The sequence below is a fragment of the Mya arenaria genome, chromosome 5 (assembly GCF_026914265.1).
Source record: "Mya arenaria isolate MELC-2E11 chromosome 5, ASM2691426v1".
Taxonomy (NCBI): Eukaryota; Metazoa; Mollusca; class Bivalvia; order Myida; family Myidae; genus Mya; species Mya arenaria.
The window spans coordinates 76,208,810-76,236,514 of record NC_069126.1 but is presented as its reverse complement, the minus strand read 5'-3'; the positions used below and the strand labels follow the sequence as shown (position 1 = coordinate 76,236,514).

The 27,705-nt window shown below is 37.3% G+C and overlaps 2 protein-coding genes across 2 annotated transcripts in view; one reads left to right on the top strand and one right to left on the bottom strand.

The window, feature by feature from the left end:
- The first annotated feature begins 992 nt into the window (after positions 1 to 992).
- LOC128234748 (T-complex protein 1 subunit epsilon-like) lies at positions 993 to 17,463 on the top strand. Its single transcript, XM_052949217.1, has 11 exons — positions 993 to 1,216; positions 1,422 to 1,647; positions 6,234 to 6,432; positions 6,898 to 7,090; positions 7,755 to 7,904; positions 11,987 to 12,106; positions 12,425 to 12,610; positions 13,014 to 13,151; positions 15,820 to 16,000; positions 16,364 to 16,482; positions 16,892 to 17,463. The coding sequence occupies exons 1-11, from the start codon at positions 1,112 to 1,114 to the stop codon at positions 16,898 to 16,900; spliced, it is 1,626 nt and encodes a 541-aa protein (XP_052805177.1). The 5' UTR covers positions 993 to 1,111; the 3' UTR covers positions 16,901 to 17,463.
- Positions 17,464 to 19,479: 2,016 nt separating this feature from the next.
- LOC128235973 (mucin-22-like) overlaps positions 19,480 to 27,705 on the bottom strand; it is a 36,561-nt gene continuing 28,335 nt past the window's right edge. Inside the window, exons 8-12 of the mRNA XM_052950757.1 lie at positions 27,499 to 27,613; positions 25,532 to 25,690; positions 22,160 to 22,323; positions 20,379 to 20,443; positions 19,480 to 20,179 (exon numbers count right to left, since the gene is read on the bottom strand). Of these exons, the coding sequence (XP_052806717.1) occupies positions 20,147 to 20,179; positions 20,379 to 20,443; positions 22,160 to 22,323; positions 25,532 to 25,690; positions 27,499 to 27,613 (536 nt within the window). The 3' untranslated portion in view covers positions 19,480 to 20,146. The remainder of the gene's footprint in view (positions 20,180 to 20,378; positions 20,444 to 22,159; positions 22,324 to 25,531; positions 25,691 to 27,498; positions 27,614 to 27,705) is intronic.

Sequence of the window (27,705 nt, the reverse complement as noted above, 5' to 3'; positions counted from 1 at the left end):
ACAAACAGTCTCCTGGTCCAAATTTATTAGAACCAATGCCGGTCCAGTTGGACCGCCAACTTATTAACTTTATCTTTCCTGTTTTACTTTCTTTTGTTTAATACAAATGTCTTTTATTTATTCAGCCCACCAACCTTGTAGAATAAGGAGAACACCTTTTATGTAGTAAATAGTTCACACCTTCGATTCCTTCACACATGATGATAAACTTGACACGTGAAATTTTAGTAAAACAATCAGTAAATAGTAAAAAAATCCACTAAACATGGCTTATTAATCGTATATTTGTTTTGTCCCAGAACCAAACAATATTTATTTAGCTCGAGCTATAACTTAAGTTTCATAAGTTATCTTACGGTAATCACAGTGTGACAGAGAATTGCAATCGATTTAAGCTAATTAATGTCTCTCTTGATATTGAAATACAATTTAAGCCCTGATGAGGAACATGACTGGTTTAATAACAATGCAGTCAACTGATGCGAGAAGACCTATATAAACACAAACAGTATGTTTTGAAAAGAATGTTTCTAATGCAGGCTCATCACATTAGGCTGGGATAATTAGATGATGTAACAGAATCAAGGTGGCGTGCACAGAGCCTGACCCGAACTGGTCCCTCTTTCATTCTTCTCTCTTTCGGTTGTACATTGTGTATAATGTTTAAGATGTCACTCATTGTTGTCAGTGTTACTTGACCACTTTTCGGAGTAAAATTCATCAGCTTTATACCTCATATCTTGACCCCATTGAGGCATCCAAATTTATCTTTGACACTGAACAGGGATGTGTAGGGGTCAAGCTTTAAACTCTAAAACCACCACGGTTTAGAAAAGACAAACGTTGATTTTTTTTTTTAATTAGTTCTGATCTTAAAAGATGGTGCTGTCGTCATGAGCCGTTGTTAATTTGAGTAATATAATAGTGCCCTGTAACCTGTATAATAATTTCGTTTAAACAAGTCTGAAAAACAACCCTCGCGAGAAAATCGTTTGCAACGAGAAAACAAATTTGTTTACATTCTAGCACATTCTGTCTGCACACTGGTGACCGTAATATCCACTGGCATCCTCTTGTATCGTTGAAAAGGCTCACTGATAAAGAATCAGACATGGGTAGTAAGGGTTCTTTAGCGTTCGATGAGTATGGACGTCCATTCATCATCATCCGCGACCAGGAATCCAAGTCCCGATTGACCGGCATCGAAGCTCACAAAGTATGATGTAGTAAATTTATACATGTACTATCATGACTTTTTTGTACGACCAAATTTCTGGAGATATAAGTGTCTACCTACTTACCCAACCCACTGACACACAGCAGTGACCAGCTGAAAGTAATAATAAATTTGGTTCATAATTGATAATGTCAAACTTAACAAAAAATACAAAAAGTAGGCTATATAAATGTGTTTTTTCCAGTCTCACATCATGGCAGCTAAGGCAGTGGCCAATCTACTTAAGACATCACTTGGGCCAAAAGGTTTAGACAAGCTAATGGTGTCCCCAGATGGAGACATCACAATCACAAATGACGGCGCCACCATTCTGAAGCAGATGGATGTTGAACATCAGATTGCGAAACTGATGGTTCAGCTGTCACAATCACAGGATGACGAGATTGGGGATGGAACCACAGGAGTTGTAGGTTCGCAATATACATGAATTTGTCATGTTTTAATATCTTTTGTTGATGGCAGGATTTCTAGCGGTTTTGGTCAGAAATTTGGTCTTGTTTTGAATAGATTTCAATATTCTTAAAGCCACTTTTATCTTATCCTACATCTTCAAACATGCAGCTCAAAAAATTGCTGATCTGGAAAATTACAAAGCTTCTTTTTACTTCTGTGATTGGTTGTCTTGCAACAAAAGTGTCTGGAAATCAGAGTAAAGATATATTCAAACTGGAGATTTGGGTTTCTAATTTAATAGAAGTAACTCTTCACATACAATCGAATAATCATCTATCTCCGCCATAGTAAGCCATATGATAAGGAATGATCATAAGAGTGGAGGGAACCTAACAGCACAGAGAATTCCTGCTTGTTATTAAGACTTGTGGGTCAGACACTAGATTATCCAGTCCCTCAGAACCATGGTCAGATTGTCTCAATACTCTGTCACACTGATAGTAGGGATACATTCTATCAACTAAACTGTACAATTATATGAAAAATGCTGAAAAAGGGAACCTTACTGCTCAGCGAATTCCTGCTAGTCATTTAGACTTATGGGTCAGACACTGCTAGATTATTCCAGGGCTTTTTCTGCCCAATTTGGGAAAAAGACCCTAGACATTTTGGGAAATTTTGCGTCGTGAAAATGCCGAAATTGGGAAATTTTACAGTTAAAAGAAAAAGCTGCCTAGTCTCCAGCAAATTAGGAAATGGTTTTATATTAATTTATTTCCCTTTAAAAGACCCAAAATGGCTGAAATATCAATCCTTGGGTGTAAATATCTATTGCAATAAATTGATCATGACAGATAATATTTCATACAGATATCTGAATGTGATGAAAATCAATGATTTCCGAATTCAATTATCAAAAAAAATTACATTACATAATTGATATGATGTTGAAAATGATCCAGTACATGTAAAAAGACTTTCTAAAAAAAAATTTTATTTTATTTTTTTTATTGTTGATTGGGATTTTTTTCTGAAGATTGGGAAAAATATCTTATATTTTGCTTTGGGAATGGGTCCGATAGTCGGACCCGTGGGTACTATAGAAAAAGCCCTGTATTCCATCCCTCGGAACCATGGTCAGATTGTCTTAATATTTTCTGTCACACTGATAGTAGGAAACATATTATCAACTATACTGCACCATCATATAAGAAATGCCCAAATACGGGGAACCTTACAGCACAGAGAATTCCTGTTAGTCATTTAGACTTGTGGGTCAGACACTGTGCTAGATTATCCCGTCCCTCGGAACCATGGTCAGATTGTTTTATTACTCTCTGTCACACTGATAGTAGGGATACATTATATCAACTATACTGTACCATCATATGAAAAAATGCTAAAATACGGGAACCTTACTGCTCAGCGAATTCCTGCTAGTCATTTAGACTTGTGGGTCAGACACTGTGCTAGATTATCCAGTCCCTCGGAACCATGGTCAGATTGTTTTATTACTCTCTGTCACACTGATAGTAGGGATACATTATATCAACTATACTCTACCATCATATGAAAAAATGCTAAAATACGGGAACCTTACTGCTCAGCGAATTCCTGCTAGTCATTTAGACTTGTGGGTCAGACACTGTGCTAGATTATCCTGTCCCTCGGGACCATGGTCAGATTGTTTTATTACTCTCTGTCACACTGATAGTAGGGATACATTATATCAACTATACTGTACCATCATATGAAAAAATGCTAAAATACGGGAACCTTACTGCTCAGCGAATTCCTGGTAGTCATTTAGACTTGTGGGTCAGACACTGTGCTAGATTATCCAGTCCCTCGGAACCATGGTCAGATTGTTTTATTACTCTCTGTCACACTGATAGTAGGGATACATTCTATCAACTATACTCTACCATCATAATGGCATCATATGAGAAAAGCTCAAATAGGCAGGGCTCGAATTTAAGCTCGCATACTCGCTAAATGCAAGTCAGTTTTCCCGATAGCGACCTCATAAAAAATCTTGCTAAAGTTCAGGAGTCCCACATTTCAAAACGTAATACCAGAGGATGAACGGTAATTAGTACTCACCAAATATCATGTCGCTTAGACGCTTTACAATGCAAAACAGGTAAGCATTCAATGCTTTTGTGACTCTGATCTGGAGTGCCGATTTTGATGACATAGTACACAAATTACAACACATTGATCTCCCTTGACAAGCAGAGAAGTACAGCAAAGAGGAGAAACCACTGTTAGTCAATGTGTGTATGATTCAATACCTGAATGTTTCACTGACAGTCAGACAGAAGTTTTATTGAGACTTGTTAAATAATGTGAAATGAAAAAAAAATGTCTTTGTTCTATTGATTAAAAGAATATTGTCATGTGTTCTTCGGAAAAGTGATGTTTGCCACTTGTTCATTAAACATTTAAATAGAACTCGCTTGTATTGACTTGTTCCTTTATTATTCGGCATAAATGCTTAATTAACCTAATTTAATACTTTGCAAAAAAGGCAAGTAACTGTTTGGAAATGCGAGTTGAAAATTTACCCCCTTGCGAAAAATTGCAAGTTAAGTTAAATTTGAGCCCTGAAATAGGGGGAACCTAACAGCTCAGCGAATTCCTGCTAGTCATTTAGACTTATGGGTCAGACACTGCTTGATTTTTCCATCCCTCGGAACCATGGTCAGATTGTCTCAATACTGTCACACTGATAGTAGGGATACATTACATTAATTGATTGTCACACTGATAGTAGGGATACATTACATTAATTGATTTCAATATTGAATAATGTTCAATTAAGGCCACATCAATTTTATTATTTGTTTGATGGATATTGGTTAAGAATTGTATGTGGGCAAAATAGTAATACAATTTTTCAATTGGGTTCACTATGGCAGTGGGCAAAGGCCAGAGCTCGACACCAATTTTTAGCTTGACTATTCGAAGAATATGGAGAGCTATGCTACTCACCCTGGCGTCGGCGTCACACCTTGGTTAAGGTTTTGCATGTAAGCACCTATAAGTCATTATCTCAGTAAATACATCAGTTATTGCATTGAAACTTTGGATATGTATTCCCTACTAACTTACATACTAAATTAATGAAGTTAGGTAACAATTATTTGAATATAATGGAAATAATAGGCCTTTATTATTTGACTTAGAAATTCTGGTTAAGGTTTTGCGTGTAAGCACACATAAATTAATATCTCAGGAACTACTTGAGGTATTGCATTGATACTTGATACAATGGTACTCAACCATCCAACCTACTAAATTAACCAAGTTAGATAACTCTAGTTTGCATTTAATGCAAATAATTGCCCTTTATTGTTTGACTTAGAAATTCTGGTTATGCGTGTAAGCACACATAGGTTACTATCTCAGCAACTACTTAAGGTATTGCATTGAGACTTTATACAATGGTAGTCAACCATCCAACCTACTTAATTAACCAAGTTAGATAACTCTAGTTTGCATTTAATGCAAAATAATTGCCCTTTATTATTCGACTTAGAAATTCTGATTAAGGTTTTGCATGTAACCACATTTAAGTCAATATCTCAGCAAATATATCATGTATTTCATTGAAACATTAGATATGTATTCCCAGATAACACTTTTTTGAATATAATGCAAATTATGGGCCTTTATTATTTGACTTAGACATTCTGGTTAAGGTTTTGCATGTAAGCACTCATAGGTTAATATCTCAGCAATTACTTGATGGATTGCATTGAGACTTTATACAATGGTACTCAACCATCCAATCTACTTAAATAACCAAGTAAGATGACTCCAGTTTGCATTAAATTAAAATAATGGCCACTTTTTTATTCGACATAGAAATTCTGTTTAAGGTTTTGCATGTAACCACTTATAAGTCAATACCTCAGCGAATATGTCATGTATTGCATTGAAACTTTACACACAGGCTCCCATCTATTTAACCTTCTTATTTAATCAAGTAAGATAACTATCTTTTATAATATATAATTTTTGCCCCTTTATTATGCGACTTAGAAATTCTGGTTAAGGTCTTGCATGTTAGCACACATTGGATAATATCTCAGCAACTATTTGAAATAATGGCCGTTTATTATTAGACTTAGAAATTCTCATTAAAATTTTGCATGGAACCACATTTATGTTAATATCTCAGCACACCTTGTAGTGCATTGAAATCTAATCTAACAGTGATCCATGCATGTTTCGCCTAAACGTTTCAATCCTTACGTTGAAAAGCGGCGGAATAGTCGAGCGCGCTGTCTCTGTGACAGCTCTTGTTTCCCTTTATAGTAACTATTTAAAATTATAAACCTGAATAATTATAACTTTGTTCCCCCTTCTAAGCATTAGTTGAAGAAAATGCATCACAAAGTTTTATTCTATTAAACTCATGTCATCAGATGTCCGGAAGTTGTCAGAGACATATGAATAATGATAGCAAGGTTTTGCGTTGTTGATCACAAGTTTGCATTTTATTTGATAAAAGTAGAAACAGTCACATTTTCTGAAAAACATTGAAGGATAGTAACTATGTTAAGTGTCTTAATTAATATCTCTTAAACAATTGCAGTGTTGGCTGGAGCTCTTATGGAGCATGCAGAACAGTTACTAGACCGTGGCATTCACCCAATCAGGATAACTGACGGATACGAAATGGCTGCCAAAATTGCAGTGGAACATTTAGATTCCATCGCTGAAAACTACAAAATAGATCCAAACAACTTGGAACCACTGATGAAGTTGGCAAAGACCACTCTTGGTTCAAAGATGTAAGTTCCCATTTTCTGTGTACATTTCAGAATAAAATCTAAGCCTGTATGTGTTAAAATAAAAATATTTATCGTGTATTTCCAGTCCGGATAGAAAATCCTACCTGAGGGCATATGCATTATCTATTTAAGATTCTTGCTCATTAATCTGAAAACACATTATGACGAAAGGGTCATATTTTTTTGTCGAGATTTGAAACACATGATTGAAGTGTTTTTTTTTTGCAAACCTTAAATAATCCATTAAGGTAAAAAAATGATGTAGAAAACACATATTTGTACTTTTCATGCCATGTTATTTTTAGACTTCGTGAAATATAAAATAGTTCTCCTAAAAATCATGCTTTTAAAGATAAACTAATTTCATTTTTTATTAAAAAAATCTTGTTAAAAGTTGCTTTTTTCAGAAACATCTGGAAAAAAATGCCTATATTTGTTCTGTTAGTTTATGCATTTTTTATACAGCATCAACCGTTGTCACACACACATGGCTAAGATAGCTGTAGACGCGATCATGGCGGTAGCTGACTTTAACCGGCGGGATGTGGATTTTGAGCTTATCAAGGTGGAAGGCAAAGTGGGCGGAAAGTTGGAGGATACCATGCTGGTAAAAGGCGTAATTGTGGACAAGGACTTCAGTCACCCACAAATGCCCAAGGTAAGTTGCTCTTAAGTACCAGGCTGAAGTATGATGGTATATTGGATCACCTATATCGGTTGATTGCACAAAAATGTAAAGCAAAGTTCTTCACTTTTTGGCGGATTGTTCTGAAGGTGTACAAGTGGGAAGTTTTAAGTATGAGGGATATTACTCTCTTACATGGTTAACATGATATCTATGAAGTGTACATGCACCTGACATAATCTTGTGAGCAACCACCAAGTTATAGTTATTTGCCATTCACTTTATACACTGGTTGCATGGAAGTTTAGGGTCCTCAAACGACTTCCAACAGGTTAGGGAAAGTGTTCTGATAATTAGTAAACATTATTATCATGACACTTACAATTACCTGTCTTTTCTTCAGCCTAAGCTTTTTCTTTTAATGTGGCGGTTGTGTCCTTGAATATTTTTTTTACAGTTTTTGCTATATGAGAGTATATCTACTGAACTACATGTACATACAGAAGCACTCTGTACACATTAAGATTAAATGTACTACTGCCTAACATATTTGTTGCATTGAGCTTGTGGCAATTGAAGCAATAATAAATGTTTGTTAACTGGTATATTGATAACTGCCTGAATCAATAAATTACATGTAACCCAGGCAGAGTAAGGTGTAGTCATCACCCATTTGATAGCTCTAGTTGTATTGCAGGAAGTGAAAGATGCCAAGATGGCAATTCTGACATGTCCATTCGAGCCTCCAAAACCCAAGACAAAACATGACATGGTTGTCAAGTCTGTGGAAGACTACAGAAAACTAAGAGAATACGAGCTCAGCAAGTTCCAGCTAATGGTCAAACAGGTCAGGGATTTTATTCATGAAATTAACTTTCATTAACAGCTGTTTCTCCTATCAAGAAAAACCTCCATTTTCTTTCAAGAATGTCTACTTTTCTCCTACACGAGCATTTATAACAAAAACTTGAAATAAGATTATGCTGATCATAACTGGGAACAGTCATCAAAACCCCTTAAAGCAATAAGTTCCTAGGATTTAAAACTTGAAAATCATTCCTAGGCATGAAATTTCTCCTACACGTAGAACTTTTGATGATAATGGCTTGATGCCTTGCAAAAAAATTGCTTTGCCTTCTCTCGACAGTGGTATGAAATTTTCATCATATTTTAGATAATGTTGGAAGTCTGGTAATATGATAAAGGCCCTGCAAATTTTTGTAATCACCCTGTCCGTCGGTCTCCTTTTTTAACTTTAATACTGTTTGCTCAAAGCAACAATTAAACTTCAATGTACAACTTTACAAATTGGAATATCTCATTTGACTATATGGTCCATATTTGCATAGTTGTTCCGGTTGACTTCAAATTGCTTCCCCTTCCTAATGTTTTTATTCGGGGTCCTTCACATCATGTGATGGCTCTTAATTGCTTTGGTGACTGATCAATTGCTGTTATGTAAAGCTCTAAAAAGCCATTTAAAATATTTACATGAAACGTACATAATAAAACATGTTCACAATGACATTGTAAAAACTGTAGCATTACTCTGCCTTCAGTGGTCATGGAGTTATTCCCCTTTGTTATACCCCCGACAAACGAAGTTTGAAGGGGGTATATTGGGAGTCGCCCTGTGGTCGGTCTGTTGCAATTTACCTTGTCCGGAGCATAACTTAAAAACTACCGGATGGAATTGGATTAAACTTCATACAATGATAGAGCATAATGAGAGGAAGTGCAGTGTACAATAACCAAAACTCTGTTCTTGCTTATTACTGAGAAATTGCCCTTTGTTACTTTTGTTTGTACGGAGTATAACTTGAAAAGTACTGGATGGAATTCATTGGAGCTTCATACCATGGTAAAGCACAATGAGAGGAAGTGCAGTGTTCAAGAACCATAACTCTACTTTAGCTAATTACTGAGTTATTGCCCTTTGTTTTTTTGCTGTCAAATATTTTTCCAGACATTAACTTGCAAACTACTAGATGGAATTTATTAAAACTTAATACAATGGTAAAGCACAATGAGAGGAAGTGCAGTGCACAAGAACCATAACTCTATTTCAGCCTGTTACAGAGTTACTGCCCTTTGTTACTTTTTTCTTGTCCAGGACATAACTTGAAAACTATTGGATGGAATTTAATAAAACTTCATACAGTGATAGATCATAATGAGAGGAAGTGCAGTGTACAGGAACCGCAATTCTATTTCAGCTAATTACAGAGTTACTGCCCTTTGTTACTTTTTCTTGTCCGGAGCATGACTTGAAAACTATTGGATGGAATTTAATAAAACTTCATACAGTGATAGATCATTATGAGAGGGAGTGCAGTGTACAGGAACTGCAATTCTATTTCAGCTAATTACAGAGTTGCTGCCCTTTGTTACTTTTTCTTGTTCAGAGCATAACTTGAAAACTATTGGATGGAATTTAATAAAACTTCATACAGTGATAGATCATAAAGAGAGGAAGTGCAGTGTACAGGAACCGCAATTCTATTTCAGCTAATTACAGAGTTACTGCCCTTTGTTACTTTTTCTTGTCCGGAGCATAACTTAAAAACTATGGATGGAATTTTATAAAACTTTATACAGTGATAGATCATAATGAGAGGGAGTGCAGTGTATAGGAACTGCAATTATATTTCAGCCAATTACAGAGTTACTGCCCCTTGTTACTTTTTCTTGACCAGAGCATAACTTGAAAACTGGAATTTAATAAAACTTCATACAGTGATAGATCATAATGAGAGGAAGTGTAGAGTACAGGAACCGCAATTCTATTTCAGCCAAGTACAGAGTTACTGCCCTTTGTTACTTTTTTCTGGTCCTTAGCATAACTTGAAATTATTGGATGGAATTTAATAAAACTTCATACAGTGATAGATCATAATGAGAGGAAGTGCAGTGCACAGGAATTGCAATTCTATTTCAGCCAAGTACAGAGTTACTGCCCTTTGTTACTTTTTTCTGGTCCTTAGCATAACTTGAAAACTACCCTATAGAATGTAATAAAACTTTATACAATGGTACAGCACAATGAGAAGGAGTTCAGTGTACATGAATCATTACACTATTTCAGCAAATTACAGAGTTATTGCCTTTTTCTGTCTTTTTTTTTGTCAAACTTTTGTCCGTACAGTAACTTGAAAACTACTAGATGGAATTTCATAAAACTTCATACAATGATAAATCATAATGAGAGGCGGCGTTCGGGGGTATTAATCACCTTCAGTGATAGCTCTAGTTTATTAAGAAAATAAATGCAGCACTTGCATCAAATAGTGCTTTCATTTACCTTATTATATTAGTGAAGAAGCCCTGTGATGTAAACCAAAATCTGAGATTGGGGTAGCCACGTGAAGTGCCAAGTCTTTCCTGTAAAGCTGTTAATTCTTGGATTCTTTTTCCACTCCCCAACTAGTTTCTGCCTTTCTTACAACCCTCTTGTGTCATACCCCATCCTTCTTGATTTCTGTCTTTACTTGGCACTAAACAACAGCTACAGTGCGGTCCATGACCATTGATTATGAGAGCTGAGGGCTTCTAAATAATTGTGTCGTAAAGAATGTCACTCTTAAAATGTTTGAAATACCGTAGTTAATTATCATATTAACAACAAGAACAATTCATGGATCTGTAAGAAACCAGTTTTATACAGAGGAGACATGGTATTAGGGCCTTGTAAATTGCCTCCCAAACAAATTAGTTTAAAATTTATTAAAGCTGTGAATTTTTGTTAGTACTAGGGCTGTAACTAGTACCCAAGTAATAGTGAGTCAAAGCAAAATATCCGACACAGTACTCGCCAGTACTGAGATCGCTGGATCACGATTCAAGTTCAAAGTTTAATAAAAGAATAAAACAATTTCAATTCCAGCAAATATTGTGGTTGTTTTAAAAAAATATATAATGCATTGTTTATTCAAAATGTCCGAAATACGTTACACTGACGCAACCGGAAGTTTATTCATACAGAGCTAGCATTCAATTAAGTGTACGGTGTTCGAATGGAGAATGCTTCTTGTCAAGGTTTTAAAGGAATATAATGTTTTAAAAAGAATACAAATATAGAAATAAGAAATAAAAAGTCAAAAGGCATTAAAGAAATTATAAAGAGATCTACAATAATAAAATAAAATGCGAAACTTATGTGCAGCTATCATTTATTTTTGTCTGCAATTCAATGTCAACATGGCATCCCTGTCAACAAAATCATCAAATCCAGCGCTATATAGAAATGACCTAGCATCCTATTCTTCTAAAATCTGGAAATATTTCAGGTTTGATGTAAAGGATGACAAAAATGAAGCTTCTTTTATACTTTTATTATTCATTTACTTTCAAAATATGTAATGCTTTATAACCAAGTGAATCGTGAATCGTTTCGTGGATCGCAAGTCAAAGATCGCGATTCGAATCCGATCGCCTTTGGTCTGGCGATACACAGCCCTAGTAAGTACCCATTTGAAAAACCATTACTCTATAATCCATAGGGCCACAGGATTCCTCTTTTGAGATTTATATTATGTTTCAAGCATTATAAACTTTTTTGGGCTTGATTTAAAAGCTGTATTGGTTTTGCTTTTTGAACAGATGGCAATGAGAAGTTGTACACAGTGCCAGAACTTTAACACCCAAACTTTTAAACAAAAATGTATGTTCATCATCTCCCCTTGGTTAGATAATATATAATCACAAATGTTTATTTATTGCACATGGGAGTTGTACATAATAAATAAATACAAAAATAAACATTTCAGGGAAATTTTTTGTTCTATGAGCAACATACTTTATTGTATGACGCATATTTGCATAGTTGGCGGACATTATTTGCTTGTTAAACAGAATGACAATGACCCTGTCCTTACCTCTGAATCTCTTCTGTAAAGCAGAATTACCATGACCTTACATCTGTATCTGCAGGTGAAGGACTGTGGCGCAAACCTGGTGATTTGTCAGTGGGGATTCGATGATGAGGCAAACCACCTCCTGCTCCAGAATAAGTTGCCCGCTGTACGCTGGGTGGGCGGACCAGAGATTGAGGTAGGCAAATGATGGGAAGCAGTATGTGTACTATGAACTCAGCTTGAGGAAGAGAATGGCTGAAGTCTGACAGATGATGCATGAACTCTAGAGATTTGAAATTCCTCTTGTTACTGTGGATCATGAATTTAATGTTACTTACTGCTGCTAAAGATGTATTGGTGATTGAATCCTGCCTGTGAAATTGATAGCATTTATTATAAACGTATTCCTAAGTGGTGCGGATGATTTTGCCATAGACGTAATGAAAGTCATAGTAATATCTTAACACTAAAGAGTAATAACAGTGAAAATTGAATCTTGAATTTTGTCTTTCAGTTGATAGCCATTGCTACAGGTGGCCGTATTGTCCCGAGGTTCGAGGAATTGTCTGCTGCAAAGCTTGGCAAGGCGGGAATTGTACGGGAGCTGTCTTTCGGAACGACAAAAGAACGCATGCTCGTGATTGAGGACTGCCACAACTCTCGGGCTGTCACTATCTTCATCAGGGGTGGAAATAAAATGGTACAACGTTACATGCCACATCTCTCTTTTTGATACTTATATATATTTGTTTTTGTAATTGGAAGTATTTTATTGAAATTTTGATTTAAATAATATTGATTCTCATTTTCACTCTCCATATTTTGTGTTAACTAGGCTGGTTTAAATTTGGAAAGTCTGATAGATCAACAGACAGTGGTTATTCTTAAAAAAGCACCACATAATAATGAATTTATCCAAAATAAATTTCCAGTGTACATGAATGGAATCATTATTTCGATGAAAGTTAAATTGTCATAAACTATTTTTAAGTTGTCAAGATACTAGTCTGTCATAGAACTGAGCACAAGCACTTGTGTAAGAAGGCGAGCTTGTCCATCTAAGTCTTTCAATGACTTACTAACCCTCGTTTCCATGGTAACAGATTGTTGAGGAGGCCAAGCGCAGTATCCACGACGCCCTGTGTGTAATCCGTAACATCGTCAAGGACGAGAGGATCGTATATGGTGGAGGTGCACCAGAAATCTCATGCTCTCTAGCTGTTGCCAAAGCAGCCAACAAGGTTAGTGAAAACAATATGTTCACAAGTACATGTAGTTGAAGGTTTGGATGACAAAAGCGTTGGTGCCTACAGCATGAACTTCATCTGCTATTATGACTTTTTATTATGTTAAAGTCTCCTATTTAAGTTATAAGATATAATTTTCCAGACCATGGATTGTTTTTGCTTAGGTGATCAATTATGTGATATCTCAAAAGTTTTGTACATAACCAAAGTTATGCACAGCGAATTCCCTAGAGTCTTGCATAGATTCAAGGGTCAGACACTGTGCTAGATTATCCCGTCCCTCGGAACCATGGTCAGATTGTTTTATTACTCTCTGTCACACTGATAGTAGGGATACATTCTACCAACTACACTGTACCATCATATGAAACAGGACTTTTTCTATAGTACCCATGGGTCAGACTATCGGACCCATTTCCCAATCTTCATGGAAAAAAAATCCCAATCAAAAAGAAAAAAAAAAATATATAAAAATATCAAGGTCTTTTTACCTGTACTGGTTCATTCAACATCCTATTAAAGAAGTGTGATTTAAAGTTATGAGGATAATTGAATTCAGAAATCATTGAATTTCATCACATTCAAAGATCAGTATGAAATATTATCTGTCATGATTTATTACAATAGATATTTTCACCCCAATGATTAATATTTCAGCCATTTTAGGTGTTTTGAAAGGGAAAATAAACTTATATTTTATAATTAACTCATTTGCACGAGACTGAAAAGCTTGTTATTTTAACTCTAAAATTTTCTAATTTAGGCATATTCACGACGCAAATTTTCCCAAAATGTGTAGGTTTTTTTCCAAAAATGGGCAAAAAAGCCCTGTGAAGAGAAATTCTCAAAACGGGAGGGGACGTAATTGCTCAGAGAAATCCTATTAACTATACTGTACCATCATATGAGAAACGCCCAAATTGAGGAACCTAACTGCTCAGCGAATTCCTGCTAGTCATTTAGACTTGTGGGTCAGACACTGCTAGATTATTCCATCCCTCGGAACCATGGTCAGATTGTTTTATTACTCTCTGTCACACTGATAGTAGGGATACATTCTACCAACTACACTGTACCATCATATGAAACAGGACTTTTTCTATAGTACCCATGGGTCAGACTATCGGACCCATTTCCCAATCTTCATGGAAAAAAAATCCCAATCAAAAAGAAAAAAAAAAATATATATAAAAATATCAAGGTCTTTTTACCTGTACTGGTTCATTCAACATCCTATTAAAGAAGTGTGATTTAAAGTTATGAGGATAATTGAATTCAGAAATCATTGAATTTCATCACATTCAAAGATCAGTATGAAATATTATCTGTCATGATTTATTACAATAGATATTTTCACCCCAATGATTAATATTTCAGCCATTTTAGGTGTTTTGAAAGGGAAAAGAAACTTATATTTTATAATTAACTCATTTGCACAAGACTGAAAAGCTTGTTATTTTAACTCTAAAATTTTCTAATTTAGGCATATTCACGACGCAAATTTTCCCAAAATGTGTAGGTTTTTTTCCAAAAATGGGCAAAAAAGCCCTGTGAAGAGAAATTCTCAAAACGGGAGGGGACGTAATTGCTCAGAGAAATCCTGCTAGTCATTTAGACTTGTAGGTCAGACACTGTGCTAGATTATCCTATCCCTCGGAACCATGGTCAGATTGTTTTATTACTCTCTGTCACACTGATAGTAGGGATACATTCTATTAACTATACTGTACCATCATATGAGAACCGCCCAAATTGAGGAACCTAACTGCTCAGCGAATTCCTGCTAGTCCTTTAGACTTGTGGGTCAGACACTGTGCTAGATTATTCCATCCCTCGGAACCATGGTCAGATTGTTTTATTACTCTCTGTCACACTGATAGTAGGGATACATTCTATCAACTGTACTGTACCATTATATGATAATGCTCAAATAGGGGAACCCAACTGCTCAGCGAATTCCTGTGGGTCCTATAGACCTGTAGGTCAGACACTGCTAGATTATCCTGTCCCTCGGAATCATGGTCAGATTGTTTTATTACTCTCTGTCACACTGATTGTAGGGATACATTCTATCAACAGTACTCTACCATCATATGAGAAATGCCCAAACATGGGAACCTAACTGCTCAGCGAATTCCTGCTAGTCCTTTAGACTTGTGGGTCAGACACTGTGCTAGATTATCTAGTCCCTCGGAACCATGGTCAGATTGTTTTATTACTCTCTGTCACACTGATAGTAGGGATACATTCTATCAACTATACTCTACCATCATTATGGCATCATATGAGAAATGCTCAAATAGGGGAACCTTACAGCGCAGAGAATTCCTGCTAGTCCTTTAGACTTATGGGTCAGACTCTGTGCTAGATTATTCCATCCCTCGAAACCCATGGTCAGATTGTTTTATTACTCTCTGTCACACTGATAGTAGGGATACATTCTATCAACTGTACTGTACCATTATATGATAATGCTCAAATAGGGGAACCCAATAATAATAGTGAAGTCCCTCAGAACCAGGGTATGTTCATTTTAATAACTGTATATGTTGAACTTGACTGTTGACATGCTATTACATAACTCTGACTAAGCTGTAATTTGAATAATGCCCTTCTATTGATATCTAAGCTAGACTTTAAAATTTGTATTGCATATTCACAGATCTCCACCCTGGAGCAGTATGCCATGAGAGCCTTCTCCTCAGCACTTGAAAGTGTGCCCCTTGCCCTGGCAGAGAACAGTGGGCTTTCCCCCATACATACCCTGGCCGAGGTGAAATCCAGGCAAACCAAGGAAAATAACCCACGCCTTGGTATTGACTGTCTCAACAAAGGAACAAATGGTGAGTTTATATATCATATGCAGCAGGAATGTATTATGGTTACACCTGCGGCATCCAGTATGTTGTTAGATTAATAACTTTAGAAGCCTTTGCCCAGTTATCACCAAATTTGGTCAGAATGTGTATGGGCATAATATCTTCAACAAGTTTGATAACCATCCATATCTCTTGAATCAATTGTTATCACCCTTTAATTATAGATATTACCTGAACTTTGTCCCATCAATAACCTTTGTCAAATCATCACCAAATATTCAGCGGATGTATGTGCAGAGTATCAGTCCAGAGTTATGACCCTTGAATTGGCAAGAACTGTATTGACAGCGTACACTATTTTTTTCACAGTTTACTTTTATGTTTCAGACATGAAGGAGCAGAATGTTCTGGAGACATTGTCTGCCAAGCGTGCCCAGATCATGTTGGCCGTCCAGTTGTGTAAGATGATCCTGAAGATTGATGACATCCGAGCTAACTCTGACCAGGTGGGTTCACTGACTAGTACAGAGATATGTTAGGTCAAGATCAAAGTGAAGTCATCAGCGATCATGTGATGGCCTTCACTAGACTGGTTAGCGTTTCAGAAGTGGTCTCATTTTTTTGATGAGCAGAACCAGTTTTCACCCAGGAATGGTTAATGTTTCTAAATCACATGCTGTATATATGTTAGTTGCTATAAAAACTGTTCAGACCTGATGTTACCTGTTCAGCATTGTGATGTATAATGAATCAAATCAAAATTAACATAGGCTCAAGTACGCTTTCAGTAGAATTTGATTTATTTAACCAAGTTTTTCATTTTTAATTCATATGTCTAAAGTCAGAAGACTTGAAATAACGACTTCAACAAAGTCATGCATTTTGTGGTGTTATTGGTATTATTATCTCTTTCAGGCAATGTGAAGAGGGAAAGATCCTAGGTTTAACAAATTACATTAGTGTGTCCATTTCTCCATCTGGGTACCAGAAACTACATGCAGAGAACAGCAGTGTTTGCTTCTGTGATATATGAACTGTGCTGAAATTATTTTATACCTGTAGACTGGTACATCTGTAAGCAAAGTATTAAAGGCACATACACATTGTGACCTGTATGTACTTGCTACTTTAAAATGAGTATTACAATGGACTATTAAAGAAAATTGTGCACAAATGTAGGTTTAATCTTCAGCTCGTTTCACTTGGTCTTAACAAATGAAATGAACAAATCGATATTTGTATGAATATTGTGGCATTATCATGATCACATTAATGAGTATCATTAATAATATAATGCAAAAATGTGTTCATGATTAGGAGTTTCACATACATGCATTTTATATTCATCTTCCAACTTTGCTGCAATGTTGTTTATTTATTTTCTGTATTTTGATTGTGTGCTTTTCTTCTTATTTGATAAAAAAGATCATTAACGGTAATGTGCTATAAAAAAAAGTTTTATACCTAATAAAAAAAGAAAAAAAATATGACCGTTTTTTAGCTGGCCTGTTATGAAGAAAAGACTGGATGTATTGTGATGGCCTTGTATTGTCGTTGGCGCTGTGTAATAACGTTAATATTCAAATTAAACTTCGTACAAGTGTTGCCAGGGACAAGATGCACATGTATTCGGGAGGGGGGGGCTTGAAAAATCTTTAAAATGTATTTAAATGGTACTTTGTACACATTTGGCTTGAGACAAAACACACTATAGATCAATACCATTGTAGTGCCGCCTGTGCAGAAAGGCTTTCACATGGGGAGTTCTCTGTGTCCTATGTCTTGTCGACATTTATTATGACTTCCCCATTGATTAGACATATTAGACAGATGTTTCCGCTTAAGAATTAAAGAATGTTTGTACCCAGGAACTTCATTCTTGGAATGCAAGTTGGACTTGACTAGTAAATGAACCCTTTTGACTTTGATATTAGTATGTCAAAAGTCAAGGTCGCGGTAACCTTGAGGTGAACCAAGTATAAAGATCCTGGGTGCTAGTGTTCTTAAGTTACTGAGCGGAAACCCTTTGTTTCCGCTCAGTAACTTAAGAACACTAGCACCCAGGATCTTTATACTTGGTTTGGCATTTGGTAATGACTAGTTGATGACACCTTTTTGTTTTTGGGATCAATAGGTCGAAGTGACCTTGAGGTGTGAAAACGGGTTCCGATCAATAACGGAAGGCCCTTTGGATCCAGGTATTTCATACGCGGTATGCCAGTTGGTCATGACCATTAGATTGATTTTGAGATCAGTAGGTCAAGGTCGCAGTCACCTTCAGGTAAAACACGATATGTTGGCGGTGACCTAAAGCTAAACATGGTTTCCACTCAATAATTAAAGAAAGCTTGCACCCAGGAACTTCATTCATTGTATGCCAGTTGGTCTTGACAAGTAAATGACCCCTATTGATTTTGAGATCAGTAGGTCAAGGTCGCGGTATAGGTCGCAATGACCGTGAGACAAAAACAGTCTCCGCTAAATAACCAAAGAACGCTTGCACCCAAGACTTGGTTATGAATGATTTTCAGGTTAAAGGTTAAGGTGACCTTGAGATAAAATAACGGTTTCCGCTAAATAACTATAGAACGCGTATGCCTGGGAACTTCATACTTGGTTTGCTAGTTAGTCTTGATTTGTAGATGAACCCTATTCATTTAAGTCAGTAGGTCAAGGCCACAGTGACCTTCAGTTGAGAAACAATTTGTTGTTCCCCAGTCCCTACGTCACTCTTTTCCCGCTCAATATCTGTGGAATGCTCGGACCCAGGAATTTCATAATTAGTATGCAGGTTTGGCATGACCAGTAGATGACCCTATGTTTGGTTGTCTCCTGCGCAAAAGTACAAATTTCATGTCCATCATTGATAATTTCCCAACTACGAACACACAATGGGGGGAGACAATCGATTTTCCAAAAAATATATCGGAAATTCTCTAGTAAGAAAAATGATCGACTCTCATACAATGCGTAGAATGTAAATGACTTGTAAGTACCGAGGGTGCGTTTGTAATGTAGATACTTTATTATCTACAACTTGAACGTGATAACATTGCATGAAATGGGTGGACTTGAATATGAGTGCATGGTAAAGAGATATTTTTATGACATTATTGATAAGGAGTGTCTTTTCACAACATGGGTGGATGTATCTTAGCTAATGTCCTTTGACTGCGTTATACAATGAAGCGCTGTAAGTTTTGCGAATTAAATTTCTTTTCAGATGTTATTTATGATTCAATACCATGACGATAGGTGTCTAGACAATTTCGAACTTTTATTGAATTCATCTTTAAATAGACACCATGTTAATAGACGGGAGCGGTTTTAATGGCATTTAGATATTGATCAAGGAACATTATAATGTGAGTCTGCCTTCCTTAAATAACTTTCGTGAAAAAAAGTTGAAATACAATCCCAAAATGTCGTCCCAAAATTATATACTAGCGATATATGTTATTTTAACGATATAATTAAACCCCTGATAAAACAGATCACGCCTCAAGCCAACATATTGTATTCATCTTTATCAAAAAATAAATAAACCACGTATATACAATACCACATGAATAAATATCCACCATAAAGCTATATGTGACCGGCCCTTTTAAAGTAATGCCTGCTAATGGTCCGTCAATCAACTCGTTGAGGTAAGTTTGTAAAAATACACTGGCTGTTCTGATATGCAAAGTGCTAATATAATGACTTTTGGTAACAAAGGTAGAACTTCAAATGTGTGTAAAGTAACATATAGGACTCCATCGTTGACGACACTGGTCAGCACTTGAACGAAATGTGCAAAACTGGAACTCTCGTTAGCTCATTTACGGAAATCAAGTGCGACTTTTTTCGATATACTAGTTGTTGTTGTTGTTGAGTTTATAAAGGTCTGCCCGCGCCCTATAATGGCTGCATTATGGCTTGACCCCGTCACATCCCCAAGTGTGACTTAAACAGAATTTTGAAGCCAAAAGGGGAGTTTTACCCCCATCGGTTGATGGGATATTCGTCAAAGGAGTAATTTTTTACCCAAAATGCCGCGAAACCTGCGATGAATGACATCTAGGGAGGTCCCACAGCTCTGCGATATACTAGTAGCCGGTTTGACCGAGTTTATAGTAAGCTGGTGATATGTCTTGACTGGGGTAGTGTTGTGAGCCTGCTGACACGTCATGTGCGTACTTCTGGTCTTTTTATATGGTACTGAAAATAAATTTGTGATATATTTGTCACAATTCTAGATAACTAGATCACATTCAATCGATAAAGCAAGCCACTCATTTAATACTAAGACATTGAGAATGTATCGATTATTAAAACAATGAATTACTAAAAGTATTACTTGACGCCGTTTTCTAAATAAAAAAAAACACTGGAGAGATGTAATTATAGCCCAACTCACGTCGTCTCGAAGATATCCGTCATTGTACAGGAAGTCCCACGAAAATGATTCTCTGTGCTTGTTTTCTGTAGGGAATATTCAGAATTACTCCTATACAATTTCAGTTTCTTTGTTTCTTTCGAAATAAAAAAGAATATTTAAGGAATAAATTGCGGGCTTGATGTCATTATCGGGGTATGAACGCAATTGGGCTGGTCAAAGTGTGTGGAGTCTGAAGGACTCCACGCGTACTTTGACCAGCCCAATTGCGTTCATATCCCCGATAATGACATGAAGCCCGCAATTCATTACTTATATTTACACCAAAAGTTCATTACTTCATTCAAGAATTGTTAAAAAAAACTTAATTTCATTTAAAAAAAAAACTTTCAGTAACCCATTCCTACCCATTCTTTAAATAGAACGACCCGACTCTAACCGGAAGCATTTTTCAAATGACGTCACAATATCGCGGGAAAAGATCAACCACTTGAAATCACTTTTAAACGTACAATTCAAACAGTTATGGCAACCACACATTTAAAATTAAAAAAATAACACTTTCTAAAATGAGAAATTAAGTAACACAACTGGTACGTTTACGTGCACGTGTGGAATACGTTTTGTACACTACATAATCCAGGTATGTGTACAGTGTACACGTTTAGACTGATATGTACGGTAGCACGAGGGAAGTGATTCATGTGAGTTCCAACGACCATACATTTACAGGTTTAAAATGGGATTACACAAACGACATTTTGACTTGGCTGCAAATTGTACATGCACGTGTAGCGATAAGTTAAGTACACGTTGACGTCGTGTTCTGCAGTCTCGCTAATAGCGTTGATGAATAACATCCGAAAATATTTAATTTAAATATGCGGACGAGTGTTGAAAACTCTCCTCGATCCAATGGTCTTCAGGTTTGGATTTACTAGCGCGTTAAGTATATTTTTAATGAACCCGACTCGCAAATTTGTGATTTTTTAAATGTGTTTTTTTAAGTTTGTGACCCCATATAAGTTTGGCATCATTTGCAAGGGTTTTGTGGGCAGAAAAAGAGAAAATATAAATTATGTGCTGAAATAATATAACAAATATGCTTTTGGCCTTCAAAGATTGCAAAACTATGTCGTTACCAGGCTCCAACATTTAACATTAAGGTTAATAACATTTAGGTTAATGGAGCTATTACAGAACTAGCATATTTGTGGGTCTGACTCCTTAAATACACAACATATGTAAAGATGCACTCTTACTCCCAAAAAAGATTTACCACAAGTAAAACAATTGTTTTAATATAAAAAAGGATGAATATATAAATGTCAAAAACAATGGTTCTTATAAAAGTTACCGAGTTTAATTTGAAGGAACGGTGCAGAAAAAAAACGGTGTTTCTACCTTATGAGACGACAGTTAATCTTTTAGCACTCACCAATCATTTAATATGTTTGCGTTTTCAGCTTTAAATACACGGTTACAATCGTGTTATTAGTAAATAATAATTTCCTGAAATGCATTATTTAGTCAGTAGTTAAAGGTTTATCACTCAAAATTATGTTTGTTATACATGTCTATGTATTGATTTTGAACAAGAGTGTCACTTTAAGGCTTTATCTGCCGTTGAACGATCTGACAGAGTGCACCTTTAAAGCCTAATGGAATATATACATATATACAAGTAATGTTTTGTATTCCACATACACGACTAACAAAAAGCAACTGCATGAGTGACTTAAAATAGAACTCTTTTATAGATGAATATGTGAACATTCGTTTTCTTTCGTCACTCAACTTACCTGTATATACAGAATCGGAGTTCCCGGATATGGATACGGCGTCCTCCCCCCACTGTGGGGGATGAAAGGGGGAGAACTCTTTCCTGTTCAATCTCGTGGCCATGTGCACAGGGTAGAACGGCGCCACGTAGTGACCCGACAAGAACGGGTGCACGCCGGGCGTACTGCAACAAAGTGTTTGAAACGTAATCGTTATGTTCTGTTTGTTTGTCGGCGCCCCGGGAGGGGCGTTAATTTGTTTGTTTCAGTTAAGGCCATACCAAATTGTTTCCATGTTTAGAGCCCGCGAACGGATAGGTTTTGTGCTTCCCGAAAAAAACAACATTTTATATGATCAACGATCTTGCGAATATTTTTTTAAATTCCTTTCATTATAATTCCGACTGACTAAAAACACAAGTGTAAACAGCATGTTTCATTCGATGTACTATACTCTTGACATTTGATATAAAAAAAGACGCATTCTGTTTGATTCCCATGATCAACACACTTAAATACAAGTTTTATTTATTCTCATTTTGCATGAAAATCTATCTAACAATTGAGAATGGTCCCGATTGGACTAAGGAGGCTCTGGTGTCTATATGATACTCAGGGTGTAAATACTATCATGTTCGTTTTTTCGGGTGTTCGTTTGATTTTTAAGGATAACAAAATAGGTTTTCGAACAAGACGAAATCGGCTTGACGCTAAACATAAAATAATTGTGGTATGGCTGTATCAAGGTCTGACATGCGCACCTTGGCTGCCTTTTAGCTCCGCCCGCATAGCTAGTACTTTATGTCATTCCCAGCCAAACACAGAAATTGAACGACATGAAGAAACAGATATGGATGCGTTACTAGCTGAGCTGTTTACGGAGATACAGGGGATACAACTTTCCTGCCCAAAACCATTACTAAGTACACCATTTTCCAAGTACTATATTCTTTTTATGCCGAGCGATAGGCAAGGGGGCCACTGGTACCATACATTAATGTCTTTTGGTGGTTTTGAACCCGCACCCGAAGCGAAAACTCTACCACTGAACTATCAGAGCGGTCGTCTAGCGTATCATACTATGCTTCCTAAAACTGCGCTCTACCACTGAACTATCAGAGCGGTCATCTAGCGTATCATACTATGCTTCCTAAAACAGCGCCCTACCACTGAACTATCAGAGCGGTCGTCTAGCGTATCATACTATGCTTCCTAAAACTGCGCCCTACCACTGAACAATCAGAGCGGTCGTCGTCTGGCGTATCATACTATGCTTCCTAAAACTGCGCCCTACCACTGAACTATAGGAACGGTCGTCGTCTAGGGCATCATACTATGCCTACTAAAACTGCGCTCTACTACTGAACTACCCGAGCGGTCGTCGTCTAGGGCATCATACTATGCCTACTTAAACTGCGCTCTACCACTGAACTATCGAAGCGATTGTCGTCTAGGGCATCATACTATGCCTACTAAAACTGCGCTCTACCACTGAACTATAGGAACGGTCGTCTTCTGGCGTATCATACTATGCTTCCTAAAACTGCGCTCTACCACTGAACTATCAGAGCGGTCGTCTAGCGTATCATACTATGCTTCCTAAAACTGCGCTCTACCACTGAACTATCGAAGCGGTCGTCTTCTGGCGTATCATACTATGCCTACTAAAACTGCGCTCTACCACTGAACTATAGGAACGATCGTCTTCTGGCGTATCATACTATGCTTCCTAAAACTGCGCTCTACCACTGAACTATAGGAACGGTCGTCGTCTGGCGTATCATACTATGCTTCCTAAAACTGCGCTCTTCCACTGAACTATCAGAGCGGTCGTCTAGCGTATCATACTATGCTTCCTAAAACTGCGCTCTACCACTGAACTATCGGAGCGGTCGTCTGGCGTATCATACTATGCTTCCTAAAACTGCGCTCTACCACTGAACTATCAGAGCGGTCGTCGTCTGGCGTATCATACTATGCTTCCTAAAACTGCGCTCTACCACTGAACTATAGGAACGGTCGTCGTCTGGCGTATCATACTATGCTTCCTAAAACTGCGCTCTACCACTGAACTATAGGAACGGTCGTCGTCTGGCGTATCATACTATGCCTACTAAAACTGCGCTCTACCACTGAACTATAGGAACGGTCGTCTTCTGGCGTATCATACTATGCCTACTAAAACTGCGCTCTACCACTGAACTATCGAAGCGGTCGTCTTCTGGCGTATCATACTATGCCTACTAAAACTGCGCTCTACCACTGAACTATCAGAGCGGTCGTCTAGCGTATCATACTATGCCTACTAAAACTGCGCTCTACCACTGAACTATAGGAACGGTCGTCGTCTGGCGTATCATACTATGCCTACTAAAACTGCGCTCTACCACTGAACTATAGGAACGGTTGTCGTCTGGCGTATCATACTATGCTTCCTAAAACTGCGCTCTACCACTGAACTATAGGAACGGTCGTCGTCTGGCGTATCATAGTATGCTTCCTAAAACTGCGCTCTACCACTGAACTATCGAAGCGGTCGTCTTCTGGCGTATCATACTATGCCTACTAAAACTGCGCTCTACCACTGAACTATAGGATCGGTCGTCGTCTGGCGTATCATACTATGCCTACTAAAACTGCGCTCTACCACTGAACTATAGGAACGGTCGTCGTCTGGCGTATCATACTATGCCTACTAAAACTGCGCTCTACCACTGAACTATAGGAACGGTCGTCGTCTGGCGTATCATACTATGCCTACTAAAACTGCGCTCTACCACTGAACTATAGGAACGGTCGTCTTCTGGCGTATCATACTATGCCTACTAAAACTGCGCTCTACCACTGAACTATAGGAACGGTCGTCGTCTGGCGTATCATACTATGCCTACTAAAACTGCGCTCTACCACTGAACTATAGGAACGGTCGTCGTCTGGCGTATCATACTATGCTTCCTAAAACTGCGCTCTACCACTGAACTATCAGAGCGGTCGTCTGGCGTATCATAGTATGCTTCCTAAAACTGCGCTCTACCACTGAACTATCGGAGCGGTCGTCTAGCGTATCATACTATGAATCCTAAAATTACGCCCTACCACTGAACTATCGGAGCGGTCCTCGTGTAGCGTAGCATACTAAGCCTAAATAAACTGGTCTCTGAACTATCAGAGCGTTCTTCGTCTGGCGTATAATACTATGCTCACTCTGCTCAAGCACTGAGCTTTCGGAGCGATTGTCGTACATCGTATCATACAAAGCCTACTAAAACTGCGCTCTACCACTGAACTATCGGAGCGTTCGTCCTCAAGTGTATCATTCTAGACTCTCTACTACTACACTAATCTCAGCGCCCCCCCCCCCCTCTAACGTATTATACAAGGTCTAATGCGCACCTCTCCGTGGACGAACTTGAATCGTCTGCATGTTTTTGCATGCGTCGCCGGTATAAGAGCAATGCACACAACACAAGGGCGAGGCAGGCGAGGAAGAAGAGAGGTATCCCTATAGCCAGGCCAAGGATAAGTTTCTCACCGTCGTCAACCTGTGCCGGGCTGAAATAATAACAACTTTTATAGTAGCTATAGTATTACAATTGTGTGTGTTTTTTCTTTCTTTATGGCTTAATAATATGGGTCTTTTAGTTTGGAAAATGGCTTTTAGGTAGGGATGGAAGCGAATATCAGAGTATCCGGATACCCGGATATCACGCAAGTATTCGGATACCAAAATGGGTATTCGAATATTCGTTAAGAATTAAATTTCAATGAAATAGCTTAGCAGAGACATAGCAATTGTTATAAAACTTTTCAGATGAAATATTTCAGGTGATCAACAGTGTCTGTCGCGAAGCGGGTATGTGTCACAAATCGTCTGCTAATTGGGTGTTTGCACAAGGCGTGATATTGTGTCCTTGTGCAGCACCATGTGGTGGTGGTGGTGTTAGTAGTTTATACTCCGGGTCCCGGCGTGAGCACATTGAAGGGTCCCAGAGTGACAGTTCAACCACCGCACACCTATCCTGGGCAGAACCAGTACTGGGTGCCTTCACCTCTGCAAGGAACTGACAACTTCTGTACATGCCAGGGGCAGTGGTACAGTGCGAATGGTCGTAGAAAGGATTTCATAACCAATCACAACAGAAGTGACCTGGTCCGTCCGGGAATCGAACCCGGGTTGTCCGATTCAGAGTCCAACGCTTTACCGATTGAGCTAACCGGGCGGACAGCACCATGTGAAGTTCTATGACCTTGTTTACAATGACAAGTGTTGTTTTATGATCTCAGATGTGCTTAATTGACACTTATTGGCACTAGTTGGTATTAAACGGATTGATCATTAATCCGTAGGAATTGATCGTCTAATCACAAGTTAAGGGACTTACAATCAAAGCTATTAATGACCAATCGCATTTTTGTTGAATATGCATGAAGAAATTATTGCTATCTGAACAACAAATACAAAAACAAATTTGTTTATCTTTTCACTTTTCAATCAAATTTCCATCATTTTGCATCTTGTTTTGAATTATTTATCGTTATTCCTGTATCACGACTACGGAAATATGCCAAGTGTATTTTATTTTTCATACGATATGTTAACATGTTTAGTTTATTGATAAATAAAAAAAGTACACGCATGTAAATAAAGAATTTGTCTTCTTATCTTTTCCGCAATTATATCCTTCATTACAAAACACCGCAGAAATTGTAGGTATTACATTAAATCAAACAATGTATTGAAATAAAATTACAATCGACTATCAAATAATCAAAGCGCTATTTAACATGAAACCTGCTGATAAATAACAAACTCGAAAGCACGTGGCAGTAACCAAGCAACCACCTCGGCCGAAGTGACTATCAAATTCGCGAGGTGTTTATGTGGTATTCATCATGAGTTTTATGACTTAAAATGAGTTGTTTAGATTTGATTATAACATTATAAATGATTAAGACTGAGAAAGAATGAATGAAAAGTGAAATTGCCATATGACGAATTATAAATTAAATGGACAATTATCTCAAATAACAGAAGGTGGGTGACATATACTAGGAAATTTACTTATTATGAAAACATTTTGATACGAGCATCCGGATAGTATTCGAATACTTGATACGAATATCCGGATACCGATTTGGTATCCGGTTTCCATCCCTACTTTTAGGGAAACATAGTATGATCATGGTTTGGTTATTCTATCTGATAATTTCATTGGTTAAGATCAAATAAAGTCCGATAAATTATTATAAATTTACGATTTTACGAATTTCCCCCTTTCAATTTAAATAATCATTAAGCCGACTTACTAACTTTATTAATATAATTTTAAATATATTGTCATACACATAAACCTGCTTACAAACAGCCAGGCGTTCCGTCCACCACTTTACACACGCCATTGTTCGGGCACTGACCACGGTCAACTAGGAAGACCCGACACACGTCCTCCGGCTTCCCTCTAACGACTGTAACGACTGAAAAAAATATACATATACAACTCTAAGGATGAACGTTCCTGCATTGCGACTCAGACGCACTTGTTGTTGCTTAAACCTTGTCAAAAGTA

Bases quoted from the DNA above. Each gene is read 5' to 3' on its own strand.
- LOC128234748 (XM_052949217.1), top strand. From the start codon at position 1,112: ATGGGTAGTAAGGGTTCTTTAGCGTTCGATGAGTATGGACGTCCATTC. The intron at 1,648-6,233 runs GTTCGCAATATA...AAACAATTGCAG, and splicing joins TGGAACCACAGGAGTTGTAG to TGTTGGCTGGAGCTCTTATG. The intron at 12,107-12,424 runs GTAGGCAAATGA...TTTGTCTTTCAG, and splicing joins TGGGCGGACCAGAGATTGAG to TTGATAGCCATTGCTACAGG.